Source organism: Populus euphratica, unplaced genomic scaffold (genome assembly GCF_000495115.2).
Source record: "Populus euphratica unplaced genomic scaffold, PopEup_1.0 scaffold27.1, whole genome shotgun sequence".
In the NCBI taxonomy this organism is placed as follows: domain Eukaryota; kingdom Viridiplantae; phylum Streptophyta; class Magnoliopsida; order Malpighiales; family Salicaceae; genus Populus; species Populus euphratica.
In genome coordinates this window covers 606,565-620,358 of record NW_011499899.1, presented here as the reverse complement: position 1 = coordinate 620,358, position 13,794 = coordinate 606,565, and the positions used below count along the sequence as shown (strand labels likewise).

The 13,794-nt window shown below is 34.9% G+C and overlaps 1 protein-coding gene across 3 annotated transcripts; it reads right to left on the bottom strand.

Annotated features, from left to right (window-relative positions):
* Nucleotides 1-962: 962 nt before the first annotated feature.
* On the bottom strand, nucleotides 963-13,574 carry LOC105132501 (general negative regulator of transcription subunit 3). Of its 3 annotated transcripts, none has more exons than XM_011036047.1 (17): nucleotides 13,258-13,574; nucleotides 12,476-12,607; nucleotides 11,634-11,771; nucleotides 10,846-10,896; nucleotides 10,071-10,160; nucleotides 9,839-9,985; nucleotides 9,525-9,635; nucleotides 9,211-9,267; nucleotides 7,629-8,342; nucleotides 5,887-6,054; nucleotides 4,875-5,034; nucleotides 4,636-4,781; nucleotides 3,408-3,686; nucleotides 3,183-3,317; nucleotides 2,908-3,086; nucleotides 2,052-2,158; nucleotides 963-1,208 (listed from the first exon to the last, which is right to left on the bottom strand). In XM_011036047.1, the coding sequence occupies exons 1-16, from the start codon at nucleotides 13,348-13,350 to the stop codon at nucleotides 2,092-2,094; spliced, it is 2,667 nt and encodes an 888-aa protein (XP_011034349.1). In that variant the 5' UTR covers nucleotides 13,351-13,574; the 3' UTR covers nucleotides 963-1,208; nucleotides 2,052-2,091. The 3 variants fall into 3 exon arrangements, with proteins under 3 accessions (XP_011034349.1, XP_011034351.1, XP_011034352.1); XM_011036049.1 differs by having other exon boundaries at nucleotides 4,875-4,980; XM_011036050.1 differs by lacking the exons at nucleotides 12,476-12,607; nucleotides 13,258-13,574 and adding an exon at nucleotides 11,078-11,318 and having other exon boundaries at nucleotides 10,842-10,896; nucleotides 11,634-11,714.
* Nucleotides 13,575-13,794: the final 220 nt, after the last annotated feature.

Here is a 13,794-nt window from a genome sequence, read left to right as displayed (position 1 = left end):
CTCGGTATGTTAATCACTAAATCAATACTTTATTACTTTTTAGTCTTTGATTGAGTTTGCATATGGTATGATATTGTGGTAATTTTTTTTTTTTATTAAATAAAAAAATTATTTAATTATTTGAATAATTTTTATTGCTTGTATTGAATCTTGTATATAATTATGTTTTAAATCTTAATTTTGTAGAAGTATTTTTTTCATTTATAAATACTTATTTTTATTTATTTTTCATATAAAAATTTATATTACATTAATTTTAATTAAAAATATATTTTTAAAAAATCACAATTAAAATGAAATAGATTTTTTTTTTCCAAAACTCAATCTACTATTTTTGACGACATGAATTATTAAAAATATATTAATAAAACTCATCTCCTCAAAATAACCCCATTAATAACGTTAATATATAAAAAAAGTCTATCTTTTTAGAGATCAAAATGCAGCCATCTAACCATTTACTCTCTCCTCTCCATTTTTCCAACGACTCTCTCCTTTCCATTTTAAAAATTAAAACATAAAACAAATAAAGTTAAGAATTATAATTAAAACTCTTAAAAAAACGAAGACCGAAAATAAAAGAGTAAAAACTTCCAGGATAAAATCTCACTTTTCCATGCCCCGTATGAATAGTAAATTAAGGAAAAGAGATTTTTCTTCTGTTTGTGTTGAATTTGATCGTTTTAATTTTTTTTAATATAAAAAATTAATTCTAATGTTGCAATATATATATATACAATGCTGATATTTTTATACATCGCAGATATGTTATAGCAAACAAGACAATAAATTATCAGACTTGAAACAAAGTCACCATAGCATTGCGGAAAAAATAGACCACAATCAGATAATTTTTCAAAGGCTAAAAAAAAATAAGGCTAACTCAGCTACACAAAATATTCCATAGTGCACCCGAGTCTTGCGCCGTGGTGAAAAAAACAGTTAAAAAAAGAACAAAAAAGAAAGAAAGAATGGTGTTCCAGTATTTTTTATACACGAAAGGGTTAAAGAAATTGTTTGGATTAATATGCTTCAGAAGAAAAGTTCATGTCTGTCTTACACTTGCCAATTACAAATTCCAAAAAAATGAAAAAAAACATGGAATCTAACAACCAGTGTACCAAAGAAAATGAATTAAGACCCGAATTCGTGATTCTCACCGCCGCCAAATTCAATTGTAACGCTACGAATTCACAAGAAGCAATCATCTGCAAGGAGAGAGGCCAAAACATATATTCAAATTCAATGATGATAAATGCTCACAGTAGTAGCAGCTTGCAGGTATGCTTAGAAACTTATAAAGTGTCTAGGAGGAGCATGATTGCGGCTGTTTTTTAAAGTTTTTTAATATAAAAATGCTTCAAATCTTTATTTTTTATTTTTTAAAAATTATTTTTAACTTCATCACATCAAAACGATTTACAAACATTAAAAAAATTAATTTTAAGCAAAAAAATTTAAATTTTCCTGAAACTCCGGAGCATACACAGCCCCCAAACAGGGTATTTAAATATAAAAGCAGAAAACGGGTACCACCACTGCAGGATTTTAGACGAATAACATATTTCAACGAAAAAGTCATGCACGAATTGCAATACAGCATGCCTGAAGTTCTTTGATATTTACTAGGACGGAAATCAAAACAAGCAACTATGTAATGTTATCTCCGAGGTGACAGAACACATTTGCTATATTACAATATCCAGCTCTAATATGTTCATCAGTCAAACTTGCATTTGATCAGCATGGAAAAAAGCTACAGATCAGTGAATTCAGTCCCATGATGAGAAACGGCCAACCCAGGTAGCACGCTGAAGGATTCAGTCTCAAGTGGGTTTTATATGGATGGAAATCCATAGGAATTATAGCTGACAGGGAACAGTTATTCTAGAGGATTCAAGTCTTTCTGCATGCTCATGCACACACAGATATAAATAACACTCGTCCAATAGTCTTGAACAACTATTGAAAGACTAAATCACATTATATGCAACAGTGTTCATAACTAAAAGACTATGAAATCAACAAGAAAAGTTGGCACAAGCACATACCAAGGGTTAAACAAGCGATATTTCTAGTAATGCACATCTTCTAGACAATGAGTTCATCTTCAAGATAGTTATACTCAAAAGTGAACTCCGTCTTGATTCTTTGACACCTGAACATACAAAAACAGAGATCATAAGAACCACAAGCGCAGTCAAATTATATTGAAATGAACTCAATTTTTTTTGAAGATGAGCTGCAATGTATATATAGATATGAGGGATTGATTTGAAATAGATTGAAAATCAAACTGATAACAAATTCTTGGCTACATTGGCCTAATTTGAGTATTTAGACAAAAACATGCAATAAATTCACACATGCAACCATGTCTGTTCATGTGTGCAAGCTTCTGAATGTTGAAATCATTCTAATATGTAAAGGAAAATAATATAGAATAACTTTAACTGACATGCCAAGGTAGAAGCACATTTCCACAACGTTTCACCAATGTTACCCACCAGCCTAATGAAGTGAAAACCCCCTTTGAAAATCTAATATGATGGACCATTCATCCTCTTATATCATTAAACAATTTTATCTCATCCTTAAGTCTTATATGATGAAATAATTTGATCTCATCCTTATACACAAGCAAATATAATTTGACCACACATGCAATACAAGAGTAAAGATCACATACAAAGAAAAAATTATACAGAAAAATTTAACAAAAAGAACATTCAATGTAATGATTTTATAAGTCACTTGTATGCGGTAAATCACTTGTACAATACCATCACTTGTAAAATCAGTTGAGAAGATTTTTACGTACAACTTTCTGTTTGTATAGAGTTTTCCATAACACAAAGTTCAGCAGCAATGCAAACCAGATGGAGAGTTAAATCAAAATCAGCATACCATCCTTGTTTGTCGTCTTTGCCAACATGGAAATCAAAATACACATATGTCCCCTGTTCATATTCATCAGTAGTAACTTTTGGCTCCTCATGCCGTTGAAACCAGGTGTTGTATTTTCTGTGGTATCTCCAAGATTGCTTCTTTAGCTCTTTCGCAGCCAGATACTGCTGATAGGTATTCTGCACATGATAATTGGCTTGAGAAGAAACTTGCAGTCATTGTATGACAGAAACAAAAACTGCATAGTAATGAAACAACATAGCATGCCACATCACCTGTTGATAGTAAAAAGCAAAGAACAAGGTATCAGTTCCATAACTATGCATGCTTAGACGTTCCCAGAATGCAGGGTTACTTGCCATTGGTAACTGAACTTGAGGATAGCTAGGAGGGGTGGCTGCCGGGTGCCTCTGTCCAGACAAACAAGAGAGATTACCATAAACAATATTTGCCCATAGTTTAAAAGGTGCTATAATAGGAAGATAATTGCACATCCATACTGGAATATAGCTCCTAGCTCGTTCTGAGTCTTTAGGTTGAGGAAGCTTGTGATATGCAGCCTCAAGCATCTGTAAATTGTATAACTGATTGTGCATTGCCCCAGAATTTACAGCAGATCCAGTGAGATTATCACCAATGGCACCAAGGTCCGAAACACTTCTCCGGCCAATAACACCTAGGCCACTAGATGGTTGACTGGATTGTAGGGGTTGCCCTGGAGAGAGATCAATATCTCTTGGCACTTGTAAAGGCTCTGTCAAGGAACCAGATGCCCCAGCCTGCAGCAAAGACATTATAAAGCAACTTCAGTCACCCTAAGTAGACTATCAAGGTGCACACACTACCAAATTGTCAACCACAATAAAGTGCTTACAAGGCAATTGGTGGCATAGAATTTCCAAACAAAAAATGCAATGGCTTCATAAAAAGAAACCTGGCCCAGCACATTGACTTTACTGAGTAGATCCATGGTTAACGTAGAATCTACATGTTAATTCATAAAATCTGTATATGGGATAACTCATCTCAACATATGAATCTCTTTACTGGCAAAAGATATGAAAAAAGTAAACCTTGGATGGGATAAACACAACTACCAAAATTTAAAGGTATGGATATGCTTCTTGTGTGTGCGCGTGCACATATGTGCATGAGAGAGAGAGAGAGCATCAGTTTGCAAGATAAAATGAACTCATGACAAATTATTTGCACGTTACAGTGAAATACACATTCAAAAATTAAAAGGTGTTCTAGTTATGAAATATGATAACAGCTAGCAAGTTGCAACCAAGTCTATTTGTAATTGGAGGGGTCACCCAATCATTACCTCACAGAGAATCCCTCCCATCCCCGTCCCCACTTTAAAACAAATTTGGGAGAGGACATGCTGAGGATACAATATCAAAAAATAGAGGGGCTCTCAAAATTCAACAGACAATCATTATTTCATTGTGCTGGTAACAGTTAAGCCACCGCGGTGATGGATATCAAATTCAAATAACAAAGCCCATAAGAATACTAATAAAAAATATCAGGAAAGGTCCTGTGGGTAGGTGGTGCTGTGAAAGCCCCAAACTTGAAACTATATCTGGGTAAGAAATTAATTTCAATTTTTACAGTCAGGGAAATTTAAAATCTAGCCCTAGTAGAGCAGGATGGGATGCATGTGGAATACTTAAAACAAAAAAAATCTACACGGCAGGCAAGATTAGGAAATATTCTACATACAGAAGTATCCATTGCATATGGAGATGTGAGTTCATCCTCATTCACAAGACTTTTTCCAAGCCCAGATGTAAGAGCAGATTCAGTGGTTGAATCCTCAGGTAAATTCTGCTTAAGCTGCTGCTCCTCAACTGTTGAATGGCCAAGTTCTGCATCATTTGCTCATGGAATTAATGTAAGCCCATTTATGATAGTGTTTCCAAATTCCAATCATGACACGTTAATTGAAGAATGAAGAGTACCAGCATCTTTCACAGCACTTGACATCACAACTTGCTGACTAGACTGCTGATGGATGGAATTTGGCTGCTGTAAAGCAGCAGATGTAACAGTATTGAAACCTGATGCCTGCACTCCAAGTCCTAAACTAGCTTGAGAGACGGATGAACTTTGAGAATTAAACTGCAAATGTAATCAGACAGCATGCCAAAAAAACAACAGGTGTCAAACTAAGCTTTTATGCATGGAAGCTGGAAATGCAGAAGGAATAGGATTATCAACAGAATGTAAACAAAAACAAAAGCTTCTGTGAACAGAATATAATTCATCAACATTGGCGATTAAGACGATGATCAAAATATTATTTCATGCATGTGTATAGCTTCTTCTACACCTATAGTTATATTGAATTTAAAGAATCTAAACGCAAAGCCAAAATAGTCACATAAAACCTTGTTATCAACTAACCAGGTAAATATAGAAAAGAGCAATACTAAAAGAAATATGGATATTTCTCCTATAAAGCTCAATGGTACTCACATAAAACCTTGTTATCAACTAACCAGGTAAAAATAGAAAAGAGCGATACTAGAAGAAATATGGATATTTCTCCTATAAAGCTCAATGGTACTCACATAAAACCTTGTTATCAACTAACCAGGTAAAAATAGAAAAGAGCGATACTAGAAGAAATATGGATATTTCTCCTATAAAGCTCAATGGAAAGGTCAAGTGATCAAGCAACAAATGAATGGAAATGGTATCAGCTGCTATAAAAAAAAGCTTTGTATTAGTTACATCTGATTGCTAACAAATTTCTTCTCACAAATCTACAAGAGATTTATATTTAATGAAATATATACGCAACTCCACAAAATAGCACGATATAATTACAATTCACAACTATGCTAAACTGACATTGAAATCATGAAACAGCACCCTACAAAATCTTTCACTCTAACTTATTTTTCCAAGCTGAGTTGTTCAAACAAAGGAAATGACAGGGAATGAAAAATCTTAAAGAAGAAAAAGCACCTGCTGCAAAAGGGGGTTTTGTTGGGCAGAATACTGTTTATGATTCCCACCAGTAAGAGGCGGCATGCCAAGAATGTTACTGTGACCTTGCTGCTGGACTTGCTGAAGACGCTGCAAAAATTTCTCTCTTTGATCTGGAGCTATTTCAGTTCTTGCACGAAATTGGCCCTGCAGCAGCAATACCATTTAAAACAGCATGGCATAACTTTTAGACATAATTTCTTAATAACAAAACCCCATAATTTAATTGAACTTGAGGAAAAATTAATCAACACTTTCTGACATGGACAATTCATGTCATGAAGCTAAATTCTAAACATTTGGCATGAAAAATTACTGTCATTTGTCCATTACAAAAAACCAAATGAAGTTAATATTAAAAAAAGCCAGTGAGCTATCAAAATATTTCTCAGTGAAGTTTACTCATCCAGCTTTCCTCACTCTTCCCCTCTAGTTTTGCTCTTATTTTCAGTTCTTTACCACCAGCAGTTGTGCATGGTAGAAATTTCTTCCCTCCCTCTTTCGATCTTTCCACCCTCTTCTTCAAAAAAAAAAAAATCCCATCTCTAGGCTATTTAGCTAAATAAAGTATTTGCAAAATGCATGACAGTGAGGACACCATAAAAACTAAGTTGCATAGGAAAGATTTGTTTTGTTTTGTTTTGTTTTGTTCATTTATTTTCTTCAGATGATTAAGCATCTTATACATACACCAATCATATCCTGGTCCGTTATCAAGACCTTCACTAGAAAGGACCAAATTGACATTGGAGGAAGAATTTAGGGTGAGTCTGAATCTTATAGCATTTTCCATTGGTTGGCAATCTTATCATGCACATGTTATTTTAGTTGACTAGCCACACATCAAATTAGTTCCGGCTTGCATGAAAAAAATAAAAAACACCCATTCAACAATAAAAGTTATAATACACTATTAATGCTGGTGGTTATTAACAGAGATGTTCAATTTCAAATGAATTAGAACTTAGATAGATATATAATCCAATGATTGTAAAAAAGTCAACATTATCAGCTTCCAAAAAGGATGGGTGTACAAAGAACATTTCAGTCACTTACTAAACTAAAAATTGCATCAAATATGCTACGCATACAGGCTCTGCAAATTGAAATTTCAATATTTTCAACAGCATTTCCAATATCCCATTTCTTGGTCCATCCATGAAACAATGTTTAATTAACACCTAGAGCATCCATTGCAGTAGGATGGTGGTGACCACCCATTGCACCAAGGAGGCAGCTAGGATCAAGACCAGATAAAAGTAATTGGCATTTATGCTAATAGCTTAATTGCAGTCACTAAGCTAATAAATGGATCTAATAAGTTAATCCATGTATGCTAAAAAACAGAAGTTCAAATATTTTCAATTATGTTTCCAAATGTCCCATTATTTGGCCCACCCAATAAACACAGCTTAGTTACACCTTGAGCCTTCATTCCACTAGAAGGATGGTGACGATCACAGAAAAAAGCCATTGACATTAATGCCAATGCTCCACAAAATAAAGCTCCCCAAGGTTTGATTAGGGTGAAAGGGAGGCAGCTGGGTGGGGTAGTTTGCGGTTGGACTTGTCCTTGACAAATGAGGGATTATACAGTTAAAAAAAAAAAAGACACCTTGCACCAATATCCTCTTAAATAAATTTGCGCACAAACTCACACTCGCACCCCTATGCTATTATAAACACCAGGACAACAGACAGTGTTAAAACAAGTGGCATACCGGTTCATTCTGATTTTGAAAGGAACTCCCAGGTCTCCATTGCATGCCAGTGACCAAAGGAGAGAAAACTCTGCCACCCATAGTAGCAGCTTCACCAGAACTACTAGTATCAACTGCACTGGTTCCATCACCAGCCTGAGGCAAGATCATTCGGCTACTTAGTGGGGAAGCCAGAGGCTGCACCATTCCAGCACTCCCAATTCTATCATCAGTTCCCAAAATATTTCTCTTTGCAATGTCAGAAGCTAAAGGTACTGAACCATGAGCCCCGTTGCTAGGAATAACACCAGGACTGAGGGGGATACCAGACGAGGGCTGGCTAGAGAGGCCACCTCTACCAATGCCCCTTGCTAATCCAGCATCAGCAAGAGAAGGTGATGATCGACGGCCAGGGAAGCCTGCAATTTCTTCCTCCTTCATAGAATTGCCAAGTGTTGCAGGAGAAGAAGGATTAGAAGGAGCTGCATTTTCCAAGACACTTGAACCAGGAAGAGTTGGTGAAGCTGCTGGCAAACCAGGCAATGTTTGAGCCTGAACATTCACAGAAATAGGTGCATGGTTCCCAGTGGGTGTTGATGCAGCAGAAGAACCAACCATGCTACTTTTGGCAGGAGGAGTTCTTGCAACAATATCAGAATTACTATCCTGTGAAGTAGTATCATCAGCTTGATCTTGAACAACAGCACCCTCATGATGAGTAGAAGCAACAGTGGCCTGAAAAAGAGTTATCATTCCATAGACATAGCAACAATGTTAGGACAAAGCACAAAATTGACATGGAATTAGGGAATTAGGGAATTAATAAGAGCAGATAGTAGAAGTGGTAAAGTCCTGGTTTTATAAGATATAAATGAAAATAAAATACCAGTGATACACAACATGAGAAAAAGCTGCGATTCCAAAACACTTCTCTAGACACGGAATAAGCTATTCAATCCAACTATGGCTTAAAATCAACTATAAAAAGTGGAGACGTAATAACAATTAGCTAGTGAGAATATATGGTATATATAGACCCAAGATAAAGCAAACGTAAGTTATTCTGAAAAAAAAAAAACCAACTATTTGCCATTAATCCAGAGTTTAACACAGTTAATAACAGCCTAGACCAAACAAACTAATATAAAACATTATTAAACCCAATAAATATAAAGCTCCAACTATATTATGTCAAATAAAAGGGTTAGACAAGCCAAAAGCAAAAGCAATGTACATTACATATAACTTTCACATTTCTTTCTTCACTTCAAAATAAAGAAGGAATCGAGCGTGTCGTAGTCAGAAGCCCTAGTATCACAGGTCCAACTAAATCCTAAGGCAAAATATAATGAAAACTCCCTTGGCAACTAATTAAAGCCTAACAAATATCCATTGGCCCATGCATGTCACTGGATCACCAAGGTACATCTGATTCAGGCCTTGTAGCTTGCCACATCAACACAAGAAGAAGAACACAACCTCTCTAATAATAAATAGGTAAAAGGAAGGCTTAATCAAAACCACTAATGTCTCTTGAGATCCTTCATTAATTCAAAGCTAAAGATATAATAGGATAACAATCCTAGATAGAGTATAGACATACAGGCATTTGAGGAGCAGATGTCACCAAGGAAGTCTTTAAGCTGTGAACAGGGGCACCCTGCAGCGGAAAAAAGAAATTTATTACAAAACTGAGTAAAGGAAACACCCCCACCCACCCACCAACCAACAACAAAAAAATAACGGAAAAAAAATGGGTTAACAAAACATTTTGAAAAAAGCTGATATTATTCTTCCATTGAATGTTAGAAGAAAAAGAGAAAACAAGCACAACCACACATACAAAAGATGACTGCATTCCCATCTCTAAAATGGCAAAGTAGTTAGAAGCACAGGCTGCCACCCATTAAAGTTTACCTTCACAAGACCAGGAGGACCAATTGTAACCAGGTCTTCAAGAGATTCAACCTTGTCTAATGGTAATGAGTTGTAAAGATCATCAACATCACTAAAATCATCAAAATCTTCCTACAAAAAAGATAACATATAAAAATAGAATTGAAGTGACATAAAAAGAAAGAATATTAATGTGATGTCCCATCAAGAATGTTGAAGTGAAGTGAAAATATACCGTTTAACATGGGAAAATCCACAAGAGAATGCATGATGCCTCTGACAATAAGCATGATAAAAAATTTGTGTGCTGTTAGAAAAGGTTAAAAAACACAAACCTGATTACGTTCCACATAGTCATCCAGGAAGTCTTTAACATCATTAACCTGCTCAGGACTCAACTCATCATTGTCTAGTAGCCTCAGGATCAACTCTAACTTCTTTATATGAAGCTTGTGCCGTGTAATGGATGCCTCTAAATGTGTCTGTCAAAAAAAAGGAAGAAAACAAAAAATTATAACAGGAAGAATATATAAATTCTAAAAACTACATTTTCCTTTTCTGTCCTACCAATCTGGGTGGCCTTGTCTTTCCTTTCTTAACAGTAAGCCCCTCAATCTCAGCTTCAAAGCTATCAATCTGAGATTCAAGTTCCCCAACCTACTTAAGGAAGAACAAGTTAAAAAACCACTAATGAAATAAGAATTCATAAAACAGAAAAGGACTTCAATTTAAGACTCGATGATGTCAAACTAAAAATAAGTTTTATTCATTTCAAACCACATTTTCCAGACCAAATTGACATATAATGGAGTAATTTTAATCGCTTGAAAATTGGTCCAGTACTTGTTCTCAAGATACAAAGTTTCAGATTCGGTATGAATGATGAGGTTCTCATGTGACTAACAGGCATTCATTTTGGACGAGTTTAAGACAATTAAAAGTTTATAAGCATAGTTGGTGAATCAAATGGAAAAAAATGTTTTAGTATTGAATAAGGAATTATCTCGAAGGGAAAAGCTTTACTATTTTAAATGCTATCAGGCAGATCACAGATCTCTAAGCCATAAACTATTTATAGCTTCAATAGTTCTTCTATATCATTGATTTTTTTTTCTGGGATAAGTATAAAGCTTTGGGCATTAATTAGCAAGCAAAATCAACTAGCTCCTCATGCCACATGCAGTAGGACCAGAGAGGGGCAGGTCAATTACAAGTCATAATGAAAGATTTTATAATACCAGCTCAAAGAAATGAAATTTGAAAAGTCAGAACTGTTTTGTTTTATATACACTTTCAGAAATAAAGATAAGAAGAAAGCAAATCAAACAGCTTACTTACATACCACATTATTCAACCAATCCCTTGTCTCTGATTTAGCCTTCTCCTTTGGATCCTAATAATAAAAAAGTCACGCATACTAAGCGATTCTGATTGCAAAAGCTATGACATCTTGGAAAAAAGAACTATTTTACATTTTTAATAATAGTTTTTGTTAACTTATAAAGATGAAAGATATGGAACACATACAAAACCCAAAAGGCAATTTCAAGATTGGAAATAAAACTTCTAATTACAGGGAGATGGAATCAAGTCCAATGATGAACACTAACAGCAGCAGCAGAAGCAGCAGCAACAACAACAACAACAAGGCCTCAAATCCAAAAGACAGCATTCCTCCAAAAATACCACAAAGAGCAAAAAATGAATAAGAAAATCCATTTAACGAAGACCTCAATTCTATGCTGTCAATGATGTCCACTAATAGCTCAAAATTTTTTAAATTGAGCTACTTCTGCAAGTCTGCACATGTAAACACTGAAGAGGGAAAGAAAAACATATTTAAGCACAAAGCAAACAATAAAAAGCACCAAATATGTAAGCCAGATAATAGAGATGAATTAGAAACCCTTTAACAGGCTTCATCAGATTGAGAAAGTACTAGCAGTCATGGCACATTACATCACCCTAAGAAGGGATTGCCTCACAGAGTAATGTGGTTCCAAGTAACCACATCAATTGCTCCCAAGGTACCAATCTGATGGTTTACTCAGCCTCAAATTTACTACCCATTTGACTGATTCGATTCAAGGTCAGGCATAAAACAAGGCAGTGTTAGTATGCAATGCTTACAGTTTTGGGTTGCTGGCCCAGCCCTTCTTTGGAAAATGCTTTTGTCTTAGTTTCCTTTTCGCAGATCTTAAATCTTTCCATTTCTTTCTCGATAGTCTTACGAGCATCCACCAGAGCCTGCTCGTAAGATGCGCTAACCTACAACATGATTCAAAAGAAAGCAAGATCAACCTCAGCTTCAACAACAGTGTCAAATATACATAATAAGGAAGAAAATGTCACGATGCGTCACTGAAATGAATAGCCATTTTATCATGGAAAATGACTGCACTATCAAATATCCTCAAAGCTTTAGATAAGAGTGGCGCATGATAACACAAGCGAACACATGTGTTCGAAGGTGAAGGTTACATCTATTCAGGAAAAGCTCAATGAACATGAAGATGGTTTAAGATAATGTGGACAGACCAGTTGTAAAATGAATAAAGCCTAGAGAGGGGTGGGGTGCGATAAACCAAAAATGGCATGTGACTAAAGTAATAAAGAATATAATCTCATAACAGCTAGCAGAAAGTTTAGCACAAAATGTAACTAAATAGACAAGGTAGATACATGTAGCCATCCAGGCTTAGCTGCATTGAGTTGATTTATTCAAAAATGTAACCCAATCAAATAAATAAAAAGTGTCCCTTCATCTATAACCAACTTGATGACTCAAAATAACCCAAACTAACAGTACTTTTTGATATCTAAACTTGGATTAAATAATTGATTAAGAGTAAACTAAAAGGCTGGGTAACTTTTCTCGTTTGAGCAACTATAATTCATAATAGGAACTCAAATCTGCAAGGCTGAAATGATTCAAACACAATAACCAGAAAATAAAAATGAAGAGGGGTGACCTTCTTATCCTTTATTTCACTGGATTGAATCCATGTTTTGATCTGGTCCCTGTATCTCTGCAGTTTCTTGATTTCCTTCTTCAAGTCTGCCTCAAACTTTTCTTTTTGATTCACGTTGTCCGTATCATAAACCTACAAACAGCAATAACCCATTCATAAACAACCAAATTGGAGAAGGAAAAACAAACAAACAAAATACTACAAAATAAAATAAAACAAAAGGTGCAAGAAAACTCAATTAAGCAAAGAGTAAAAGTTATATATCATCACTACATCACATCAATAAATCAATTTTTAAACCAAGAAAACAAAATAACAAGAACAAAAATATACAGAGAAGCTTACCATTTTTCCGATGACAAACACAAAATAAAAATCAAATAATAATACCAAAAAACGAAATACAGAATTGGGGATTTATTTTTTTATTTTAACTTATTATTAAAAAAATAATAATAACTGAAACAAAAATAACACACACAATCAATGAAATCACAGCATTAACAAACTAACCGTTATAAATCCATCCGCACAAAATAACAATTCATTATACGTTTAAAAAAAGAGAAAACAAAATGAAATTCCGCCAAAACTCACTTTCCTTCGTTTTCTCAGCAACCAAACACATCTAAAAAAGAAAAAGAAAGCTCACTGAAACAATACTTCTCAAATTGATTTTTAGGCTCTAAATTCGTTACTTCTTGGCAGCTAAAAAATATGAAAAATCAAACAAAAAATATTTAAGAGAGATAGCGATAGAGAAGGGAGAGTCAGTTAGCGACCTTGTTCCAGATACTGTCAAAAACGTCGACGCCTTCTTGAACTTTCTTTAGAACACGATCGATCTCGCCTTGTAACTTGCGGCTTGCTCCCATTGTCCAACAATTTGATCACTGTCAAGTCAATAACTACTACTGATGTGTTTGCTTTTATTATCATTCAATCTCACAAGTGATAAATGGACGGATTATCTGTGTGTGCCGCTCTTTAGTTTTAGGGTTTTTTTTTTTCCTTCTATTTTATTCTTTTAGCCTGCTGTTCTGATTGAAAAATGGAGGAGATGGTGGGGAAAATTGAGAACGAGGAAGGAGATGGATTTTAGAGAGGAGCGAGCGAGTCCGAGTTTCGTTCTTTAATTATGGGCTGGGCTTTGTCGTGATTTGGGCTGCTCACACAGATTACGGATGTGAGTGGTTTTTCGTGTAGCCATATAATTAAATTAAGCCTTACACTTAATTGCACCAGTAAATTTAATTTAACTTCATCACGTATTTTTCTCATCTTTCACTAACTTTAAGAAAACAATTGGTGAATGAAAA